The sequence below is a fragment of the Pogona vitticeps genome, chromosome 5, assembly GCF_051106095.1.
Source record: "Pogona vitticeps strain Pit_001003342236 chromosome 5, PviZW2.1, whole genome shotgun sequence".
NCBI lineage: Eukaryota > Metazoa > Chordata > Lepidosauria > Squamata > Agamidae > Pogona > Pogona vitticeps.
The window spans coordinates 190971754-190994066 of NC_135787.1; the positions used below are offsets into that span (position 1 = coordinate 190971754).

Genomic DNA, 22313 nt, shown 5'->3' on the forward strand with positions numbered 1-22313 from the left:
TAAGTGAGAATTGACTGAATGGCACAGAAATATTGTTATAAATGATGATTAGGATCTGTGTTTCCCCCAGCTCCAGTGACAAGGAGAAAAGGGGCAACGCCTAATGGTGTCATGGAGTTTGGCTACCCCGTCCTTGCTCTTCTGCCCTGATCCTGCTTTGGTAGAGATGGTCTAGCTTCCCAGCATCTTCACAAAAAATTGGGGGTTGGAGATCTGGACAGAGCAGGAGACACGTGTGATTGTGTGCGTCTGCCTGGAGTTTATGCCAGTGCTGATGTCTCTAAAAGGGCAGTTGTATGCATAGAGTCAGCCAGTGTTTTAATGAGCAAAATGAGAGAGTGGTATCCTGGACACTATTGACTTTGAGATGTGAAACCTAAACTCAGTCTCTGTGCAGCCCAGCCCATTGGAGACAGCTTCTGGCTCTTGGTGGAGGCATGGCGTACTGGCCTATTTCCTGATGCCTCATTGGAAGGTTGGCCTTGGCTGAATGTATAAACCAGTGATTCCTGATGTGACATCAAGTGATACCATTCTGCAGTAATTTGATCAGAATATCATGTCTCCCGCCGTCAGGATTGGGGTGTATTTGTATACGAATATCCCCACACAGCTGGACTGAATGAGGGGCTGGACCGTCCACTCACATGTCCGGCAGCGGCCCCACTCATCCCTTCCCATTGCGCCCCAGAGCACTGCGCTCTTCCTGCTTGGCTAGCCACTCCTGGCGAGGGGAGGGAGGGTGAATCTCCCTGCACGGCTACTGGGTGACCAGCCAAGCAGGAAGAGAGCGGCACTCAGGGCTTGATTGGAAGGATGATTGGGGCTATCAGGGCCACAGCACATGGGAGGGGATAGGCTGGCCCCAGGGGCCGGACCCTCATTAAGTTCAGCTGCACATAGATATTTGTATTTGTAAAAGAATATGAACGCCCCCATCTTAACTTATGACCAAAAGGACAGTGTGTTTTGAGTAAGTTGGAAGCTCATGTTTTCTGTTTGGTTAGAGCACAGTTATAGCTTGGCTTATTTTCCTTCAGATCAACATTAGGCAGAAATGCCAAACAAGACTACATATGTGTGTGTGAGATTGTGTGTGTGTGTCTTATGCCAAGTTCTCCTGCAGTGTTTCTTGCATCTGCCACCTTTGTCAGAATTGACTGAAGTGGGTAGAAAGAAGCATATGGCTCCACGGTTCCTGGAGCTGTATCTTGTCCAAATACCAATGTAGAAGAATTGCATATCCTGTTTCCCCTAAAATAAGACCTAACCTGAAAATAAGCCCTAGTATGATTTTTCAGGATGCACGTCGTATAACCCTCCAAAATAAGCCCCAGTTAAACCCTGCCCTCCACCCTTGTGCAGCCACCAGAAGATGATGACATGACTGTATTTGAGTAAACATAGATTGTTGTACATGAAAAAAAAATCCCCTGAAAATAAGCCCTACTGCGTTTTTTGGAGCAAAAATTAATGTAAGACCCTGTTATTTTGGGGGAAACAGCGTATTTCACTACTCACTTTAAATAAACCCAGCAGCATATTAGCATACAGAGAAGAATGCTGGTCTAGAACCCATTTGGACTCACAGTTGGTACAATCCAACTTTATTTCTCTTTGCCGTTGTTAGGTGTCGCTGAAGGTGAGGTGTCTTTATTCTTGGTTGCATTGCACCCAGAGAGCAAGAAAGTGAGAGGGTGGCCAGAGTGAAAAGGATAGCATTTGCTCTGTGGCATTAGTTTATGCTCCAGATGCGAATGTTTGTTTTTCCAAGGACACAGAGCAAAAGCTGATGTCAGAAGAGCCTGCTGGTAATGTCTCTCTTGGCTGAGGTCCCTTGCCCTGGCCTCCTCTGACCGCCTCCGCTTCGAGGTAGAACAGTCTCCAAGGGAGCTCACTCGTCCCAGAGCCAGCTGAAATCCAAGCATGACTTAACAAGAAGTAAGAGAATAACTAAAGATGAAAAATCTCCCAGAATGTTAATACTTAAGCTAGGAAAGGAAAAGGAAATAAAGTAAAATAAAATAAAATGGTAGGTTTGGGGCAGGACAAAGCTATTGTCAACATTTTGAGTCTTCAACACTTTGCTTAAAGGTACTGTTAAAGCTGCCGGTAATCATGCTTGATTTTATGAGAGAATTTGGGCCAGTACTACCCAAAGCAGTAAACGCACAACCAAAACAGCAGCTGTCAGTTTTAACATAGAAGACAACCTGCCCACATTCTGATGTGGAAGGTTTCCTGGGAAATTCGTAAAACTAGAATATTTCAAGCCCGGTCTTTTTCACATTTGTGCAGAAAATAGGTATCCTTTTCTTGTCAATTCTGATTTTAAAAATGAGAGAAGGCGAGCTTGAGAAATACTTAAAATTCCTTGGTGGAAGCCTCATTCTGGACCAGGAGCCACACAACCTTTGTATGCCTGCGGGAGAGTGTGCAATTTTGAAAAAGTACCCTGGAAGCCACCATAAATCTGCTGCTGACAGCATGTAGCCAGTGGAGAAGAAAGAAACGAGAAAAGAAAAATAAAATGGACAGAGATAGGAAAGTTACTTTTTTTGGACGACACCTCCAGGAATTGCTCAACCAATATGGTTACAGGCAGGGATAGCCACGAGTGTCTGGGAATTGCAGTCTGAAAAAGTAATTTTTCCAATTTCAGAATGCTGTGAAACGCCCAGTTTTTGTGTGTGCTTCATGTGCACTCTCAGTGGCTGATAATCCAGTACTACAGTAAGTCGCAATGAGAATTGGGCCATTGAATCAGTGGAAAGGAGTTGACTCAACCACTCCTCAGTGATTCAGTGTCCTTACTCTAGTTGGTATCAGTACTTGCCCGCTTCCTCTCCTCCCTGTTGTTTCTCTCTTACTCCCCTGACAGTGCCTCCTGCAACCTCCCATTTTGATTCCTGGAGTTGCCACATAGCAAAATCTCTGCTTCTAGTCACTAACTTTTATCATTAGGATTCCTGTATCTGTACGGGATCAATTCCTAGCCCCCCTCCCCCCTCAAAATGCTGGAAAACATAGTTTATATACCAAATGCCATATATAGGTCTTTGTCTCTAGTGACCAGCTCTAGTGGCCGGTTCTGGTAATGACATTGTGGAAATATATTTCTCTAGTAGTGGATGCTATACATCAGGGGTCTGCAACCCAGCAGATTTCTTGCCGCCGTGTGAGCGCAACACGCTCCCCTTGAGCATGACTTGCCCCCCCCCCGAGTGTGCTACGCTCCCCCCCAAACGGTCCATTGTTGGAAAAAGGTTGGGGTCCACTGCTATACATCATCCAGTTTCTGGTTCCCCCTAGTGGCCAGTTCTGTTAACTTCATCTTTAGAAATATAAATTTCTAGGATTTTTCTTTTAATATTTTAAATATTTTCAGACCATGAGTGGGTGCTGACCCTGAGGATAAGGGGATCCTTACTGTATTTCTCTGGACCAACACAAGGCCCAGAATCTTTGCAGGGAAATGAAAGACGGTGGCTGGAAGCTAGCAGAGGTCCTAAAATGAGTCCAGCTGCCTAGAGGAAATATGTAATATCAGAAGGAGATTAATGTCTTGGCAAATTCTGTGCATGGATGCAGAGGCGTAGCATTGCTGAGTTTCAGCTTTAAATCGTTTGGCAAACAAAATTTCTTAGTCGATAGTTATTATTTGCCATCTCTTGGTCCTAAATTGGCACTTGAAGAGATGTTTCTTGTGTGGTTATTTCTGGCACATAACTCAAGATGGTGACCCAGGATGATTTAGTATGTTTACTGTCAGGTGATTGCTCATGCCACGTTGAATAGCTGCCTGGCTTGTTGGTGATCTGTTTCAGAAATGACAGCCTTACAAAGTGCCTGGGTGCTTGAGTTATGAAACAATACTTCCGTTCTCTTTCTGTGTTCTGGAGTTTTCCAGTCCTGGTGCTCTTCCCCTCCAAACTCATAAAATATTCCTTCAGTGTTAGATAGAAAACAGTTTTATTGTTTATGATTCAGTACTGATGGCTGTTACAATTTTGGTAGAAGACCGACTCTTTTTTAAAAGGTTATATAAATCTCCCTTTCCTTGAGAGGGTGATTTTATTTGAACATTCATGTAGTGGCTCTGTGTTTGAAAAACAAGTCCTGGGTTCCCCCCTCTCCTTATTTCTTTGGATTTGAAAGGCTTACATAGATCAGGTGTTCTGAGCAAAGTTGAACTCTTTTGTCATCCAACACAGGCCTCATTCCAGATGTCTTACAATTTCTCCCTCTGTGAAGATCTTATAACAGCCTAGGCAGGTATCATCCCATAACATGTCATGACAAACATGTTTTGAAAATCCCTGTTTGCGCTAGCTTTTAGCAGACGCTGTGGTTGACCAAACATGCTATTTGAAAGCTTAATCAGCCCAATAAGATGTCACTTTCCTAAGTTTGGTTTGCTTGTTATCTAATTAGTTACGACGGCTGTGAAAAGCAGGGGAACAGGGAGGATTTTAAGGTGTCCCTGCTACAATAATTACTGCAACTAATAGGCAAGGATGGTGACAGCACCATCCTTGGTGATGGTGACAGGAGCCACGAAATTAAAAAACGCCTTTTTCTTTGGTGGAAAGCAATGAGAAACCACTACAGCATCTTAAAAAGCAGACACCTCACCTTGCCGACAAAGGTCCGCATAGTCAAAGCTATGGTTTTTCCAGTAGTGATGTACGGAAGTGAGAGCTGGACCATAAAGAAGGCTGACCGCCAAAGAAAATTGATGCTTTTGATTTGTGGTGCTGGAGGAGACTTGAGAATCCCCTGGACTGCAAAGAGAACAAACCGATCTGTTCTGAAGGAAATCAACCCTGAGTGCTCACTGGAAGGACAGATCCTGAAGCTGAGGCTCCAATCCTTTGGCCATCTCATGAGAAGAGAAGACTCCCTGGAAAAGACCCTGATGTTGGGAAAGTGTGATGGCAAGAGGAGAAGGGGACGACAGAGGACGAGATGGTTGGACAGGGTCATCGAAGTGACCAACATGAATTTGACCCAACTCCGGAAGGCAGTGGAAGACAGGAGGGCCTGGCGTGCTCTGGTCCATGGGGTCACGAAGAATCGGATATGACTAAACGACTAAACAACACCAACAATAGGCCAGGATGAGCAGTCTATTTTATCATGTTATGAACAGCCTTGTTTTTCAACTTGTTCCTTCATGTTTGGATCAGAAGCGCAGAAAGGACCTCTGGCCACAGCTGAGCCTATTTCTTTGCTTTGTCAAGCCCTTGTTAATAGAACAGCCAAAATATTATTGTTACTCAGGTGAAAAATACCCGTCTCTTGGAAACTGGATCTTGGAAGCTAGACAATTTGCTCTTCTTTAGGGGTTGATAGGAATGTATCGTAACCTTTGGAACAATGGCTCTGCTCTTGTTAGTCTTCCTTCCTGTTGATGCCTGTCCTACCCTGACACCCTTTGTATGTGTTAGATTCCAGTTTCAGTCACCCACACCAACACAAGCAGTGGCCATGCTGGCTGAGGTCATGAGAGTTGTAGTCCATTATCTATGGAGGCCACCTGGTTGAGATAAGCCTAGAATAGGCTTTTGAGGCTACGAGGGGGAAAAATTGAGCTAGGAAGCTGTAACTGCCACACTATTCTACATATTCCCCCAGGAAGTCAGTGCACTTGCAACATCTGTCCTGCAGCTTCTTAAGTCCCTGCAAATAAAATTCTTCCGACTGCTGGTGTGACCACTCATTTGCAGCATTAGTTGCCTCCGGAACACTCCCAAATCGTTGTCCCTTTAAGTATTTTTTGAGTTTGGGGAACAGATAATAGTCAGAAGGAGCCAGGTCGCGAAAATAGGGCGGATAGGGCATCACTTGAAAGCCTAAGGACACAGTTTTGCCATTGTTTCACCTGCAGTGTGTGACAAGGCGTCGTAATGCAACAGGATGACACCTTTGGAGAGCTTTCCTCAATGTTTTTCTGTGATGTTTTGCCTCAAATTTGTCAATAAAGCACAGTAATGTTTTGCATTGATGGTTGAACCCTGGTGGAGGTCGTCCACCAGCAGAACTCCCTTCTTATCCCAAAAAACTGTTGCCACTTGCTTCTGCACCAACCTTTGTACTCAGAACTTCTTTGGCCTGGGGGAACTACTGTGCCTCCATTCCTTAGACTGTTCCTTTGTCTCAGGATCATAACAGTAGATCCATGTCTCATCACCAGTTACCAATTGCCTGGAAATCTGACTCATTTCTTGCAAAATGTTCCAAAACAGCCACCAATGACTCTACACGTTTCCTCTTTTGTTCGGTTGTCAAAAGTTTGGGGATCCACTTTGCTGCCAGCTTTCTCATTTCCAAGTCGTTGGGGATAATGGCACCAACTCTCTCACGTGATTTTCTCAGATATGTAGCAATACTTTTGACTGATATTCGGCGGTCCTCCATGACCATGTCATAGATGGCATGCACAAAGACAGAAACAGGCCTTCCACTGGGTTTCTTACTTTCAACACCGAAATGGCCAGTTTTAAAATTGACAACCCAACGTTGCATATGAAGGGCCACTGTCACCCATAGTTTGTGACATTTCATCATGGATTTGCTTTGCACCTTTCCCTTGGAGAAACAGGAACTTGCTTATGGTCCTATGCTCTTCCACGTTGATCTTTTCTGGAGGTGCTGCCATGTTCACTTTGGACCTGAACATGACAGATTAGTTAAAATCATAAGTAGGTAGTTGGTTTTTGCACCATTAAATACAGACAATTTGGTCAATATACCCTGTAATTTATAGCTTCCTAGCTCAATTTTTTCTGGGTACCCCCTCGCATATACGGCCTGATGCTTGGAATGGCTGATGTGCTGCCTTCTATCTCTTACGTTTCCACTGGTTCACCAGTGACCATGGGTGTCGTTTCTATGCATCAGTCATTTCACTTCAACACAGAGAGCTTCATTTGCTATGCTTGTGCCGTGTTGGTCTGCCAAAAAGCTTAGCAGGAGTGTAGGATACTGGGGCAACAGCTGGTAGGTGCCATTGATTGAGGCAGAACAAGGCCTGGGGAAAACAAGCTTTGGCCAGTGACTCTTCATTTGGGGCCCCAGAAACATGGTAAGGCCTGAAATATTCCCCTCATGCAATGTGTGCTGTAAGCAAGGCCACACAGGATTTAATGCACCACCATGTACGTTCCTGTATCTGTTTGTGTTGCAAGCTCTTGAGTTGGTGTATTAATTCATTATTAAATGTTCACCCACATTTTGGCCCCAAATTTCCTTTGTATTCCTCTCTGCAGCCATCCAGTCAAGAAGGTGTTCTAGACCCGTCCTAAGCCGTACCTGTCACTAAGTCTTAGGTTTGGGATAGTCTTGATCTGGCAACTGAGATGCAGCTGAGATACCTCTGGGTGGACGTCAATAGTAGCTAGGCCTTAGTTGCACAGATTCAGGTCTTGGGAGCAGGGTTGGAGGATTTTACCTAGTGCAAGTTTAATCAGTTCAGAATGTACAAGGATGTTTCCCTGGATATTTGAGCTGTGGTTTCTTCGCCATTCATCCAAACTTCTGGTTTTTAATCCTTTTCTGTTCAGTAAACTGGCTGAACTGTTCTTTAGGTAGGTACAGATTGTCTTTGCAATTTAAAGACAATTATTTTTCCTGCTCAAACAGCCCTGGAATGTGGAGGTAGTATTTTATGATGCGATTTTTGCAATTTGTTGCTTTGTTCTGCTTTAAAGAACAACATTAGTATGATCTATATAGAGCTAGGTGTGTTTTAGAATCACTCCTATTATGTCCTTAATCGGGTGGAAGTTGCTGAGAGTGGAGCCATTTCTTCCTCCTCATTAGCCTGCGCTATATGCTTTTTCTGAAACCAGCTGGTTTTGTAATAAATGGGTTTAAAAGGAGCAGCTCACTCTGTGTCCTTCATCGCTCAGTTTTTGCTTAACAGGAAGTATACAGCAGAAGTTATGAATAGACGTTTCTTCGGCTAGTTCTGCCAAAATGCTTCCATGGGTGGTCTTTGGAATGATTCCCAGAAAGGGAGCATGTTCATTGGGGGCGATGGGAAGGAAAAATCATATGGATATTGCGCGGAAAGGTCACTAGCTTGTTCCTCATTGCATCCTTCCGTCATTCAAAACACTTCATGGAGAGGAAGAAGTTGTGTTGGAAATTGGCTCCAGTTCTGGGTTTGTAAAAAAAAATTCCTGGCCCTTAAAAAATATACTGTATTTCGCTGTGCATTAGGTGAATCTGAACAAAAAGGCTAGGCAATTCCTTGAAGAATTTTCTCCCTGCAGGGGAGGATTTTTAGAAGATGAGTAGAAGTTTTAGTTTCACATTTCGTGCTTAGATTAAACAGCATGTAAAACAGTATGTAAGATGATAGCTTTTGAGCAAATAAACAATTTATTTTGTATATGCCCCTTTCTTGCAAGTGGAAGTTTTAAAATGAGCAAGCAAGTTACAGTATACAGAGTTGGAGCCTTTTTTTTTTAAAGATTGCCTTGGGGACTACACTGCCACAAAGGGTGTAGGGACAGAGAGTGGAAAGGGTCATGGCTGAATTTGAAAAATAAGTGAGCTGATTTCAAAAATATTTGTTTTTACTATCTGAAATTCTGTTGTTAGATTAGGCATCCTTCAGTCTCGAGAGACTATGGTAATGTGCTCTGAATAGAGGACTTGGAACAACATCTAGTGTGGCTGAGAAGGCCAATTCGAGAGTGACCATCCCTTCCACATTGAAGACAGATACAACCTGTCTCCTGTCCAGCTCCCTGGTTTTGCTGCTTTCGTGACTGCCTCTTTGCCTCGGCCTGCTGGACAAGGGTCTCTTCCAATTGGGAGAGGCCGTGATGCACCGCCTGCCTCCAGGCTGAGCACTCAGAGGTCAAGGTTTCCCATCTGTTGAGGTCCATTCCTAAGGCCTTCAGATCCCGCTTGCAGATATCCTTGTATTGCAGCTGTGATCTCCTTCTGGGACACTTTCCCTGCACTAGTTCTCCATATAGAAGATATTTTAGAATCCGACCATCAGCCATTCTCATGACATGCCCAAGCCAACGTAGAAGTTGCTGTGCTACAATTCTGTTGTGCAGTTACACAAAAAGCAGAACTTCTGAGAGCAAACTGCAATGAGTTAAAAAATATCCACTGAGTCATGCTACTTGGCATGCAACAGGTAATGCCTATCGAGATAGGTAGGTAGGTAGGTAGGTAGGTTTGTTTGTTTGTTTGTTTGTTTATTTATTTATTTGATTTGATTTTTATAGTGCCCATCTTATTTCTTAACTTAAGGCAGTTTGCTTCAAAGGTTACTTCATTTGTGTAACTGTGCTACATGATTTTGGCCACTGTCTAATCATAGATTTAAATAGTTAAAAATAGTTTTTAAATTATTATATTTCATGCCTCGTTTTCATCACATATTAAAGTTCACCCAATTGTTCTGTTAGTAAAATGAGTAAGAATCCTTATTTTTGAACCACGAGCATCACTCTGTAAAGAGTGGAATGGAAAAATTTCCTAATTAAATTAAGAATTCAACCTCTTAAGAAAACAATTGACTTAACCCTCTTAAATACTGAAGTTTTAATTCGATAGAAATAAACAGCCAAGGCTAAAGGAAGAGGAATTGTGAAGAAATACCTGGGGAAAGGGTTGTAACAGAGAAGAAATTGCAATTAATCCGATCTTGCACTTTGCTGCTGGATTTTGGAGGCAAACCACAGTAATATTTCTATTCATTTATTTTTGGCTTGGGAGCTGTGCTTTGCCCTCTCTTGCCTTGAAAATGTTATATGCTTGTCAGACTTCTTCTGCTTGATAAAGAAAACCCTTAATGTTCAATTCAGTGTATCAGGGGGAATTTTATTGAGTTCTGCCAGACTGATCGGTGCTACTCTTGATGTTTTAATGGCGTTTTCATTCTGGAACAAAAGAAAACAAGAACACTTCAGAGGCTTTCTTATCCAGCATTGTGGGTCCCCCATGGGCCAGCTGGTCATTTCTCACAAGCTTCAAAGCACTACCTAAAAGCAGCAATGGGAGGCTCTGGCAGTGGATTTCTTACACTAATAAGAAAGAATTCCAGTTGCCATGCTTCAACGTCCAGATAACCCTAACCTGGATGACCTGAGAATCTTCACAGATGCCAGCTAGGGATGGGACTAGAGACACTCTGAGGTCCCATTCAAGTTGTTTCATTTTCTCTTTGTTTGTCTGAGTAGACAAACTCTTCACCAAACATGCAACCTTGAATTGAATTAATCATTCTGCCTTGGCTGCAGATGATTCAAAGACAACATGTTAAAATTAGAGATGTGGTTATTCATATACAAATACAGTGGTGCCTCGCATAACGGCCGCCCCGTTTAACGCCGAATCCGCATAGCAACGATGTTTTTGCGATCGCATAACGATGTTTCCTATGGGGGAAAATCGCTTTGCGATGATGGTCGGTAAGCTGTTTCGCTTACCGATTTTCGCACAGCGATGATTTTTCCCCAGCTGATCGGCGGTTCCAAAATGGCCGCCGGGTAAAACAGGGGCGGATTCCTTGCTTACCGGGCAGCTAAAATGGCCGCTGTATGGAGGATTTTCGCTTAAAAGGTAGGTTTTAAGCTCATAGGAACACATTGAAGGGGTTTCAATGCTTTCCTATAGTCTTTTTAATTTTGCATTGCGACGAAATTGCTTTGCAGCGATTTTTGCTGCAAGGATTATCGTCACTATGCGGGGCACCACTGTACGAATATCCCCTCCTCCACAGGTGCAGATAACGAGGGTCCGGCCCCCTGGGGCAGACTGACCTCTCACCTGTCCGCCTCCGTTGATGGCTCCGAACTCCCTTCCTATTGCTCTGGAGCTCACAACGTATTAGCCACTCTTTTACCTGGCAGAGAGGCTCGTCCTCCCATCTTCTGCCAGGAGTGGCTAATCCATCGCAAGCTCTGGAGTGATAGGAAGGGAGTACGGAGCTCATGGCAGGGGAGAAATTCTGAGTGGTTGGTCTGGCCCCATCTCTAGTTAAAATCAACACTAACAAGTATGCCACCCTTCATCCATGAAGATCCATTCAATTCCTTCACCCTTTTCAGCCCCCCACCCCCCAAAAATCTGGTGCTTAGTACCTGGTGGCAAGTGGGCTCAGGAGCACTGGTAATGACTTGGCAGGTCAAAAGGAATTACTTCATTACTGCAGTTGAAAAAAAAATTGAGGTAGCAGAGCTAAAAGGACCCTTTTCAGAATCCTTGGAAGGAATCCTGAAAAGGATCCCTTCAGAATCCTTTTCAGAATTCTTATATCCAGTCAATATAAGAATATTTGGTGTAAGGCAGCTTCCTGCGTCTGTCCTTGTGATATACAGAATTTGGAGTGTTTATCATAGTTCTCATAACACGGTTGACAAAAGGGGTGCACGGTTGCCAGCTGTTGTTTAAAGAAAAAGGAAGCCAGATGTGTAAGTTGGGCTAAGCCTTTTGATGTAATTCTTCACTGCATAGGCCAGTGTATTTCTTGTAAAAATCTCTGTGGTTATCAGAATGCATACCAAGTGTGACTAAGGGATGTTTCATAGTAAGGATTTTTCTTCCCTACTCCTGGTGAATCCCTTTGTGTCCAGTGTCAGGTTTGAGTGACTCATGGCGTATGTCTGCCAAAGTCTCCTGCCCCGCCAAGCAGCTTTATTCCTGTAAATTTCAACTCTGGGTCTGACTTACTGATATGGCTTTAGAAGTTGTTCCCTTTGCTCTGGACAAGACTATGATTTTGTGCCAGCTTCCCAAAGGGGAGGTTTGGTTACACGCTTGCCCAGGGTGGATTTGATTTAAATCAGATGAATTTAACTCACGATTCAAATTTGAAGGAAAAAAAAACCACACACACACAGATTTTTCATGATTTAAATCAAAAAGTCAAATTTGAAACAATTTAAATCATGATTTAAATCTGTTTTATTTTTTTAAAAAATCATTGATTTTCATATACCCTGCTTCTGCCTATGAAAGAGGACATGGATATTCCTCATAATAGAAGTGCTGCTATTTTGTTTTCTAACGTTTTTTTTTTTAAAAATTAGCAGGGTATTAATGTTTTTTCCTCTGAAGTTGTTCCCATGTCCATGTTATCTTCACAACAGCAACTCTGAAAGAGAGTTCAGGCTGTGAATCGCTGTGAGGCTAGTGCAAGGGTCTCCAAACTAAGGCCCGCGGGCCACATACAGCCTGCCTTGCCGTTTTATCTGGCCGTTCCCTTCAACCTGTGTGCACGTGTGGGGGGCAGGTGTGTGTGCGGGCAGGCGGGTGGGGGGCATGTGAACATCCACGTGTACACTCATGTTCCTTCGGCCCTCAAAAATGTTGAAAATATCCGGTGTGGCCCTCATGGTCAAATGTTTGGAGACCCCTGGGCATGTGACATGTAGCAAGATCCTTGGATGAGTGAGGCTGGAGCCAAGGGTTCTGCAATCCTAGGCCAGTGTTCCAGCGTTTGCCCTACCCTGATTGTTACACCCAGGTTTACTTTGATTCCGTGTAAAGTGTCGCAGTGTACAACACTTGTTCTGTTTCCCCTGCTCCACAGAATGGCCCCAGTGCGAGGTCATGTCACAAAATGTGCATTGACATCCAGCGAAGGCAGATCTACACGCTGGGCCGTTACTTGGATTCCTCTGTGAGGAACAGCAAGTCTTTGAAAAGTGACTTCTATCGCTATGACATTGACACAAACATGTGGCTGTTGCTAAGTGAGGATACTGCTGCCGATGGAGGCCCCAAGCTTGTATTTGATCACCAGGTTAGTGCGTGCTGAAGCCCAAGAACTCCTCCCCACTATGATAACTCTCATTATTACTTTCCTGTGAATGATAATATCGTGCCTTCCAAATCTCGGGTGCCTTACAAAGATGACGTAGAAAGGCTTCTAGGTCTTGAAGGGCTTGAAGTCTAGAAGCAGATTCAGGAAAGACAGCAGAGGAACCAAAAGGAAATGGAGGCTGGGTAAACTGGGAAAGCATATGATGAAGTGCTGAGGCTTTTGTTACAGCATGGCACAGGGAGGTGGAGGAGACCACATTTAAGTAGGTCCCATGCTTGCTGTTCACCCAGATGAACTGTAGGGCTTAGGGAATGGAAAGGAAGTTCTCGTTAGGCATCCTTCAGTCTCAAGAGAGTAGGGTAATGTACTCTGTGTGGAGGATTTGGAACAGCATCTAGTGTGGCTGAGGAGGCCAATTCGAAAGTGACCATCCCTTCCACACAGAAGACCAATACAATCTGTCCCCTGTCCAGCTCCCTGATTTGGCTGCTTTCGTGATTGCCTCTTTGCCTTGGCCTGCTGGACAAGGGTCTCTTCAAATTGGGAGAGGCCGTGATGCACTGCCTGCTTCCAGGCTGAATGCTAAGACGTCAAGGTTTCCCATCAGTTGAGGTCCATTCCTAAGCCCTTCAGATCCCACTTGCAGATCTCCTTGTATCGCAGCTATGGTCTCCCTCTGGGGCACTTTCCCCGCACTAGTTCTCCATACAGGAGATCTTTGGGAATCTGACTGTCAGCCATTCTCACAACATGCCCGAGCCAACGTAGACGTTGCTGTTTCAGTAATGTATACATGCTAAACATTCCAGCTCATTCTAGGACTACAGTACTCTATTTGGAACTTTGTCCTGCCAGGTGATACCAAAAATGTGTCAGAGGCAACACATATGGAAGGTGTGTCATGGAGTCTGATTAAGTCGACGGGAGGGATGGTGGCAAATCTTTAGGTCTGAGTCCCAAGTCAGAGTCCGTATTAAAAAGGGAGGGGTGCGTGGGTCCCAAGTCGCAAGTTGAGTCTGAGTCATTGAAAAAACAAACCAACCCCGAGTCAAGTCACTGGTTTTGACCTGTCCTGTTTGACAGCGAGTCCAGTGACTTTAGTCCCCATCCCTGGTCAACAGTATCCACGAAAACCTGTTCCATGATGAATCTCTGGTAGTCTTTCAGCTACCTTGGCTCAGCTTTCTCAGACCAATGTCCTTTTATTGCAGATGTGCATGGATTCAGAGAAGCACATGATTTACACATTTGGAGGACGGATTTTGACATGCAATGGCAGCGTGGACGACAGCAGAGCCAGCGAGCCGCAGTTCAGCGGCCTCTTCGCCTTCGACTGCCGGTGCCAGATGTGGAAGCTCTTGCGAGAGGATTCCTGTAACGCCGGTCCCGAAGACATCCAGTCCAGAATAGGGCACTGCATGCTGTTCCATTCAGTAAGAATGAGCCCCAGCCAGGAGCTCTGCAATTCTCTTCTAGCCTCACGCTGTTTATAAAACTTCTAAAAAAGTCTTTTAAAAAAAAGGAAAAGTAGACCTGAAACCTTTAATCCATAGATGAATCAGCTAATGTGCTGATTATTCAGTGAGTAGCCAATTGTAAAAACAAAGTGTACTGCCTCTATACCATCCCACAGCGTGGTATATAAAGCACTCTCTGCAAAGTTTACAAGGTAATGATGCCGTTACACATTCCCTGCCCTCCCCAGCAGGATGGGTACTCACCTGATTTGTGAACAATGGGTATGTTGCTTTTAAGAACTGAAGAAGCGCTCTGCTGGATCAGGCCGGGGCCCCTCTCGTCCAGCTCCCTGGATCACCATGGCCCCACCAGAGGCCTCCAGGAGCCCACGAGATCCCAGTCTCCTGGTCCCCCTCCCCTACATCGGGCCTTTGGAGGTTTAAGTTGGTTCACAAAGCTGTTTTGGATCTAGCGTGTTACAGCTGGAATGAGCGAGAATAATATAAAAAGTGACATTGCATCTTAAATATTGCTAGGGTTTTATTTAATCCAATGATCCAGGTTTTTTTTTAATCCAATGAAGGAACCTTGCCCTTCTCTTTTAAGATCTTAAAAGCCCTTCTGTATTGAGGTTTTGGAGATACACAGGTATTTAATCTACAGAACCGTCAGTTGAGATGATGTAATGCCATTTAATGAAGCACATTTTAGCCCACGTGGTTCAGCACTTACTTAAGATTTTATTCATCGCCTCTTGCTGCTTTTGCTTATTTTACAGAGTTTCTAAAAAGAATGGCTTTGTACTTACTTTAAGCCAGGGTAGTAAGCTGGCCATTACTGTGTACATTAATAAAATATTTAAACTAAGCCATTGTGATATTTTCAGCAGCTTCACATTGTCAAGATTTTGTAGACAGGATTTTAACAGGTCTTGAAGATATTAGGAAATTCAGATGTTTCTTCTTTTTCTTATTCTTTCTTTTCAGATTTATTCTATGGCTATGAAACTGAATGTGTATTAAACCTAAAACTCCAAATTTAATCCACATAATCAGTTACTCAGTGAAAGGAGAAATGAGCCACTTCAGATTAGATAATGGTTGCTAGTCCTCACCAATATAATTGAAAATATCCTGTTTGCATGCACGATTTCATATCTGTACCATAATTAAAGCTGCTCAGCCCTTTGCTTTATTTTCTGTGTTACCCTTGCATGTTTGAGTGGTTCCTATTTTAAAGCTGTGTTCCAGTAAACTCTCACGCACTTCATCTGAGTTGTGAAGAGGATTTTTGACTTGATAGCTCTGGAAGCAGATGGCGTGGGCTGAAAACACACCCCGACCTCTTACACTTGGGACTCTTTAATTCCTCCTTTTGTTTCTTTCCTTTAGAAAAACCGTTGCCTCTACGTGTTTGGTGGGCAGAGGTCAAAAACATACTTGAACGACTTCTTCAGTTACGATGTAGATGGCGATCATGTGGATATCATATCAGACGGCACTAAGAAAGATTCAGGGATGGGTGAGCTTCCTTTTTCCATTTGTGGCGCTGTCCTACAAGAGAATAAAGCAGCTTAGGATAGCAGTTTTCATCAGATAATAGAAGAAGAATTAAACATTCAGGTTGCTTAACTGTTAAGAAGAAGAGATAAACTGTCAATTTCATTGACATCACCTTTACTTCTGTGTTTTCTTTTAATTTTCCTAGTTACATGTTTCTTTTTCCCCCCCTACCTTGTTTCCCCGGAAATAAGACCTAACCTGAAAATAAGCCCTAGTATGATTTTTCAGGATGCTCGTCATAGAAGCCCTACCCAAAAAATAAGCCCCAGTTAAGTGAACCCCCCCTCCACCCTTATGCAGCAACCAGAACAAGATGACACGACTGTATTTGCATTAATGCAGATTGTCGTACATGTAAAAAATAAAACATCCCCTAAAAATAAGCCCTAATGCATTTTTGGAACAAAAATTTATATAAGACCCTGTCTTATTTTCAGGGAAACACGGTAAAAAATTAACTTGTTTTGGAAATGCGGTAGAAGGCGACTTATTTAAGATCATGTGGTGAGTTCCTAACTAATCAGGAGTTCTGAGATCTGCATTTTAAAAGTGGAATTGGGTACAAAATGGTGAATAAGTTTCCAGAAGGATTAGTTACCGTTTCTATAAGTGCAGTTTTAGAAGAGGTAGCTGTGTTAGTCTGTGCCAGACCAAAAAAATAAAGAAGACAAAAATGTTGTGGCACTTCAGAATACTAATCGCTAAATTTTAGTGTGTACTTTCATGGGCAATATATTTTGTATTTATTTATTATTTTTTTTTAGCTTTTTCTAAACATTTCTAAAATTTGAAATTATTTGACACCACCTATGCATATACAGAATAAAATAGTTATCTGGAGTGTTCATGCAGCATATTGGCACACGCTTCCCTAACCCTGGTGGCCTCTAGATACCGAAAAGTGGTATTTCTGACCACGAGTCAGATAACAGCTGGTGGCTTGAACGATGGTAAAATTATACAAATTCTGGCCAGGGAGGTCCAAAGTGACAGTCCTAGCATGGTGGAGAGGTTAGACTATTAGAGTGAAGAACAAATACACCAGGCCCACATTATAGCCGCCCAGAGTAGACTTTGGTCTAGATGGGCAGGGTATAAATTTAATAAATGCATAAAATAAATAATAAATATCAGTTGCAAATGCAAAATCATTGGAAAGGAGTAATTTAGCCAAGGGGACATGATGAGGAATGGGGAAGTGAATCTGCATCTTTCACTTTCAGTATTTTTGTCTACTAGACTACTTTGTTTTCTCATTTTCTGCAGAGTTTGAACAGTAGCGGGCTACTATGGGGTCACAAAGAGTCGGACACAACTAAACAACAACAGCAAAGATCTGTCGCTCTCTGGATTCTAAGTGAATGTGTGTTTTTCATTTACTACTTCCTCTTGGTAGAAACTTTATATAAAAGAACAACATTCGGGTTTTTCAAGATCTGCCTGTTTCTGCTGCTCTGTTCTGAGAACAGTTATGTAACCATTTGGGCAAGAAGAAAACCAGTGCATTTCCTGCTTTATTTCTGTGAGGACTGTGATTCTTGAAAGGGTTGCCCCTGCCATTTTAAAAGCAGGTGTAATTTAAGAATATACCACTGCACTCGCACTCTCTGTAGCATAGATATAGATGATTAAGATTACCAGGAGAAAGCCTTTCTTTCGATCCCACCACCTTCACAGCTGCTTTTGGTGGGGACGTGTTGGTGGGGACGTGGTAGATGAGCCTTTTCTGTGGCTGCTCTCAGACTCTGGAACTCCCTCCCACTGGAGGCCAGCCTGGCTCCCCTCTTAGCTGTCCTTCCATCAGCAGGCAAAGAAGACCTTCCCTCTTCAGGCGAGCCTTCCCTTAGTGGCTGCCTGCCTGAGTGGGATTTTTTAATGGTGCTTTATTGTTTTAAATGTGTTTCTCTCCCCCCTTCCCCGGTCCTCGTTGTCTCTTTGGGCTCCAGAAAGCACCTCTGCCCTTCCCAAGGCAGCCTCAAGGGCTGCAGGAAGTCCTGGCATCTCCAGGTGCATCTCCGAATGCCCACCGGCAAGGGCCATGCCTCTCCTCCCCTCCCCTCAGCCAGCTCAGCCGCTTTTTGGGGAGACCCAGGCTGCCCCCCCGGCAGCTCCTGGTGGCCGCGCCTCCTCCTCCTCACCATCCGCGCCTCTCTTTCTGGGAAGGCATCCGGGGCAGTAGGATGAGAGGAAGCCCGCAGGTGAGAAGGACAGACATAGTCGCAGAACCCACAGTTTTGGAGCTGTTGAACATGAGTGCTTTTGGAGACCCCTTCAGTGGCATCTGATCTGTTTCTGTCTTCTACCCTCCTCTCTCCCTGAGCACCAATATCAGTGCCCTCGCACACCCACACTCCCCCACACCCATGCGGCTCACAAGAGGGGTTTGAAAGCGAAAGCGAAGTGGGGTTAGGGGGGAGCCCTGTGAAGAAACAGATGGCTTCCAGAGCGGCCTGGGGTCTTGATGGGCTCGGCAGAGCTTCCACAGGCAGGGACAGTCTACCTTTGGCACGCCCAAAGGGCAAACAGCAAGGAGGGAAAGGGGCAGGCGAGAGATGTCACCGATGGGCCCCCGCTTGGGAGCATCCTGAAATGCCCCCACTCTTTTAGGCATTTGGAAGTATGTTTGAGACAACGTCAGATTTCCATACATTTGGATTAGAGTAAGGGCGGGATATCCGGAGATTGCCACAAAAGCATGGAAAAAGCGTGCTTCCATTTCCAACTTCCTCTCTTTGCGAAGCAGGATTTTCTACTACGACAGCAACCAAAACAAGATTACGCACCAGCTTGGACATAAAAAAAAAAAAAACACATTTCGGGTGTCCCCGTCTCCCATCCTCCCCCACCCCCAGATGGGACTGTCTAGTTGCTGCAGGAAATCAAGCACGGGGCTCCCACTGATTCTGCATTATGGCGAATTGCATTACTGTTTCATTATATATTACAGTGTAATGATAGCAGAAATAAAGGGCACAAGGTATGTAATGAGCTCGATTCAAAGCTATCTTCCAACATCCTACTGCATAACAAGTACCCCCCCCCCCTTGGGAGAAGGGTCTTCAACTAAACCAGTCCCTGGTGTCAAAAAGGTTGAGGACCACTGTTTTAGACTATAGTGCCTATTAACCCCTGTCTTAGTGGCCATTGGCCAGTGATAATGGGAGTTGTAATCCCGACAGCCCAGAACGCTGGGTTTGGAAAGCCTGCCTCAATGGACGTTAGTGTTCGGGAGCACCCGTTCGATTGCATTTGGTGTTGCTTTCTCTCCGCAGTGGCCAGACATCACATTGATGCACAACATGTGGCTCTTTGTTACTGTTTTTTTTCCAGTGGACACCTGTGATGAGTTCACTTTCCATAGAAAACAGAACTCATCTCATGGGCTGACCCATGTCCCCCTGACCAATGTATTAATTGCACGTTCCACTTAGACAAATGAGAACAACATAATTAGCTCCCCCCCCTTTTTAAAAAAAAAACTGTCCTGCTGGTGTTGAATAGCTGACTTTGTAAGCAAGTGACTCATTTAGAAATCATGAATGAATAGGATTCCAGTTTACCATCCTCATGTGTCTGAGAAAGTAAATAAACAGCTCTGAACATTTCCCTTGTTTGTGGAAGGAGATGTTGGAATTACCAGGAGGAACAAAAGCTCATTCTTTCCAAAGCCAGAAGTGCTGATGATGAATTGATGCACTTGGAGGGGGGCTTGTTCTGTGGCACTTTCTGAATACAGCCAGAGAATCTCCCCCCGCCCCGACTCATTAGATGAACCACTGTTCCTGTAATTGACTATAAAAAAGAATTAGGGAGAGCTTTGCTGACTAACATTTTCTCTAATTTTCCAGAGCACTGGGTGGGTGGGGGCCGCGCCCTGTGCATGCGGGGATCTGGCCGTGACCGAAAGCAAATGGCCCATGACACTGACTCGGTCGTGTGGCCCCGATGCCATGCTGCACGGTGTAGAGGGATCATTTCTGCTGACCATGGAGCATGCACATACAAAGGCAGAGTACTTCTGAATATCAGTCCCGGGAGGATAAGCAGAGTGGAGGTTGCGGTTGCCTTTCCCCTTCCAAATTTGTCTGCTTCCTGGAAATACCGGGCAAGGATGCCAGACCAAAAGGATGCTTGGATTCTGTTCCTAAAGTCATTTCGCTCTTCCTTGTAATAAAGATTACCTGCATTGTAGTCTCGAAGGCTTTCATGGCCGGGATCTGATGGTTGTTGTGGGTTTTTCGGGCTCTTTGGCCGTGTTCTGAAGGTTGTTCTTGACGTTTCGCCAGTCTCTGTGGCCGGCATCTTCAACAGAGCACGGACAGAGTTCCTACTCCGGTCCTCTGAAGATGCCGGCCATAGAGACTGGCGAAACATCAGGAAGAACAACCTTCAGAACACGGCCAAAGAGCCTGAAAAACCCACAACAACCATTACCTGTCTTGTTTTTTACTCTTTGGCCACATCTCAGAGGCGCCTTGGAAACCAGTCTGTCTCTGCTGTAACCAGTGTTCCAGATTGCTGGTGTTGATGCTTAACAGTTTGGGCTTTCGGGTACCATGGGCACTTAAGGCTACTGGAGCAAAACGATCTCGTCAGATCCAGGATGTTGCCTGCCCTTGCATGTGGTAAAAATCAGGTTCAAGCCTTTACTCACCTTTGTAAAATTGAGCAAGCAGGTGCTTTTCCAGCTTCCGTGATCTGGCCTAGGGTTCAACAAACCTCAGTATATTGGAGACCAGTTTTCTGTCCCCTCCCCCCCGGGTCTTCTGGAAGTCATTTCGACTTCCAAAGCTACAAAAATGCAAAAACAAAACAAAAAAATTCAGGCTGGAAGTCTACTTCTGATGTTGAAAAATAAATTTTTTGGTTTAATAATGCAGGGAATCCTTTGGCATATTTCAAAGGTGGGTTCCAGGAGTTAAGTCACTTTTTTTACTGGCCAAAAGGGAAGCTACAGGATGACTGGGGAAACAGGTGCATGTGGATCCACAGATGCCCTTTGCCCACTGATGCTTAATGGCATCTTCAGGGAAACGCGTATACGAATGTGAGCCGAGGTTGAAGAAACTGTGCAGCCACCTCCCTCTGTGTTCCAGGAGACTCTGGCTCCGTGCTTGTCAGCCCATGCCTGACCACTCCGTGTAGCTTGGCCGTTGGCAGACTAGAGGCGGGCAGGAGGGACAACTGCAATTGAGAAGCTCTTATACTGATACAGCATCAGGTGGATGGATATTACTCGGAGGAAGTGAAAGATGGAAGAGTTTTTATCGGGTGAACACAAATCTGTGGGTGAGGGTTCCCCCTCTTTTGGATAGCATCTGTGATAGTTAGGAAAATAATGTCTAACTTAAGGATGACAAGGGGTTGGACCAGATGATGTTCGAGTCCTTCAAGCTGTAGAGTTCTGTGGCACTTTGGCTAGATGAAGCATGATCCTTTTTACTTATCCACCTTATTGAAGGTGATAAACGTTTGGCTGTGATCTGTTCTAATACACTCTTTGGCCCCACAGTTATGGCCTGGACATGTTTGCCTTGTGGGGGGGGGGGATTAAAGGGACATGACTGGGTGACCTGACAGGAGCATCTGTTTTTGTTTTGGGTCCATTCATTACATACCAGTTAAACTTGTATTTCCCAGCAATGGCTGTTTTTTTTTTTTTAAAGAACAGCATGCTCTAGTTTGAATGGAGGACTGAATCCTAAAGTTGCTCAGTTAACTGCATGCGTTATCTGGCAACTTTCTGTTTTTAAACAGGTGTTCATTTCGAAGTGTGAATGAGAAACAATACTGGTATGGCTTTGGGAGACCCTGCACACGAACCAGAAATTTTATTGACAGCTGCTCTAAACGCCTTCCTTCCAGCTTCTGTCAATGGATCTGTTGTATCATTCTAATTCTGGTGGGTTCTAGACTTAGTAGCTGATCGGCTGTGCTAAATGAAAATATTTCTGACTTTTCATCACCAGCTTAAGAGGGGTGGGTGGGAGCCGAAAGCTTGGAAGAATAGCTGGCTTGACGTCATCTTATCAGAGAAGTAGCTGGGACCCAGACTTGTTCAGGGAATAGGTACCTTTCTTCTGCTGTTTTTATTTCTCCTTTCCAGCCATATATTATGTACAGTGGTGCCTCGCTTAACAACGATAATCCGTTCCAGGAAAATCGCTGTTAAAACATCGTAAAGCGAAATTAAAAACCCAATTGAAACGCATTGAAAACCGTTCAGTGTGTTCCAGTGGGGTAAAAACTCACTGTCCAGTGAAGATCCTCCATAGGGCGGCCATTTTCGGTGCCTGTATAGCGAGGAATCCGTCTCTAAGTACATCGGGGAGCCATTTTAAGCACCCGGTGGCCATTTTGAAAACCCGACGATCAGCTGTTTTTGATTGTCGTAAAGCACAATTCCCCATTTAGACCATCGTTTGTGATCACAAAAAGATCATTGTAAAGCGGATTCGTCGTAATGCAGGGCAATCGTTAAGCGGGGCACGACT

At 44.4% G+C, this 22313-nt stretch overlaps 1 protein-coding gene across 4 annotated transcripts in view; it reads left to right on the plus strand.

Annotated features, from left to right (window-relative positions):
* MKLN1 (muskelin 1) overlaps nt 1-22313 on the plus strand; it is a 98961-nt gene that overhangs the window by 56915 nt on the left and 19733 nt on the right. For all 4 annotated transcript variants that reach the window (XM_020810030.3, XM_073002488.2, XM_073002489.2 and 1 more), the window contains 3 exons: nt 12566-12778; nt 14011-14232; nt 15649-15778. In XM_020810030.3, the coding sequence (XP_020665689.3) occupies nt 12566-12778; nt 14011-14232; nt 15649-15778 (565 nt within the window). The remainder of the gene's footprint in view (nt 1-12565; nt 12779-14010; nt 14233-15648; nt 15779-22313) is intronic.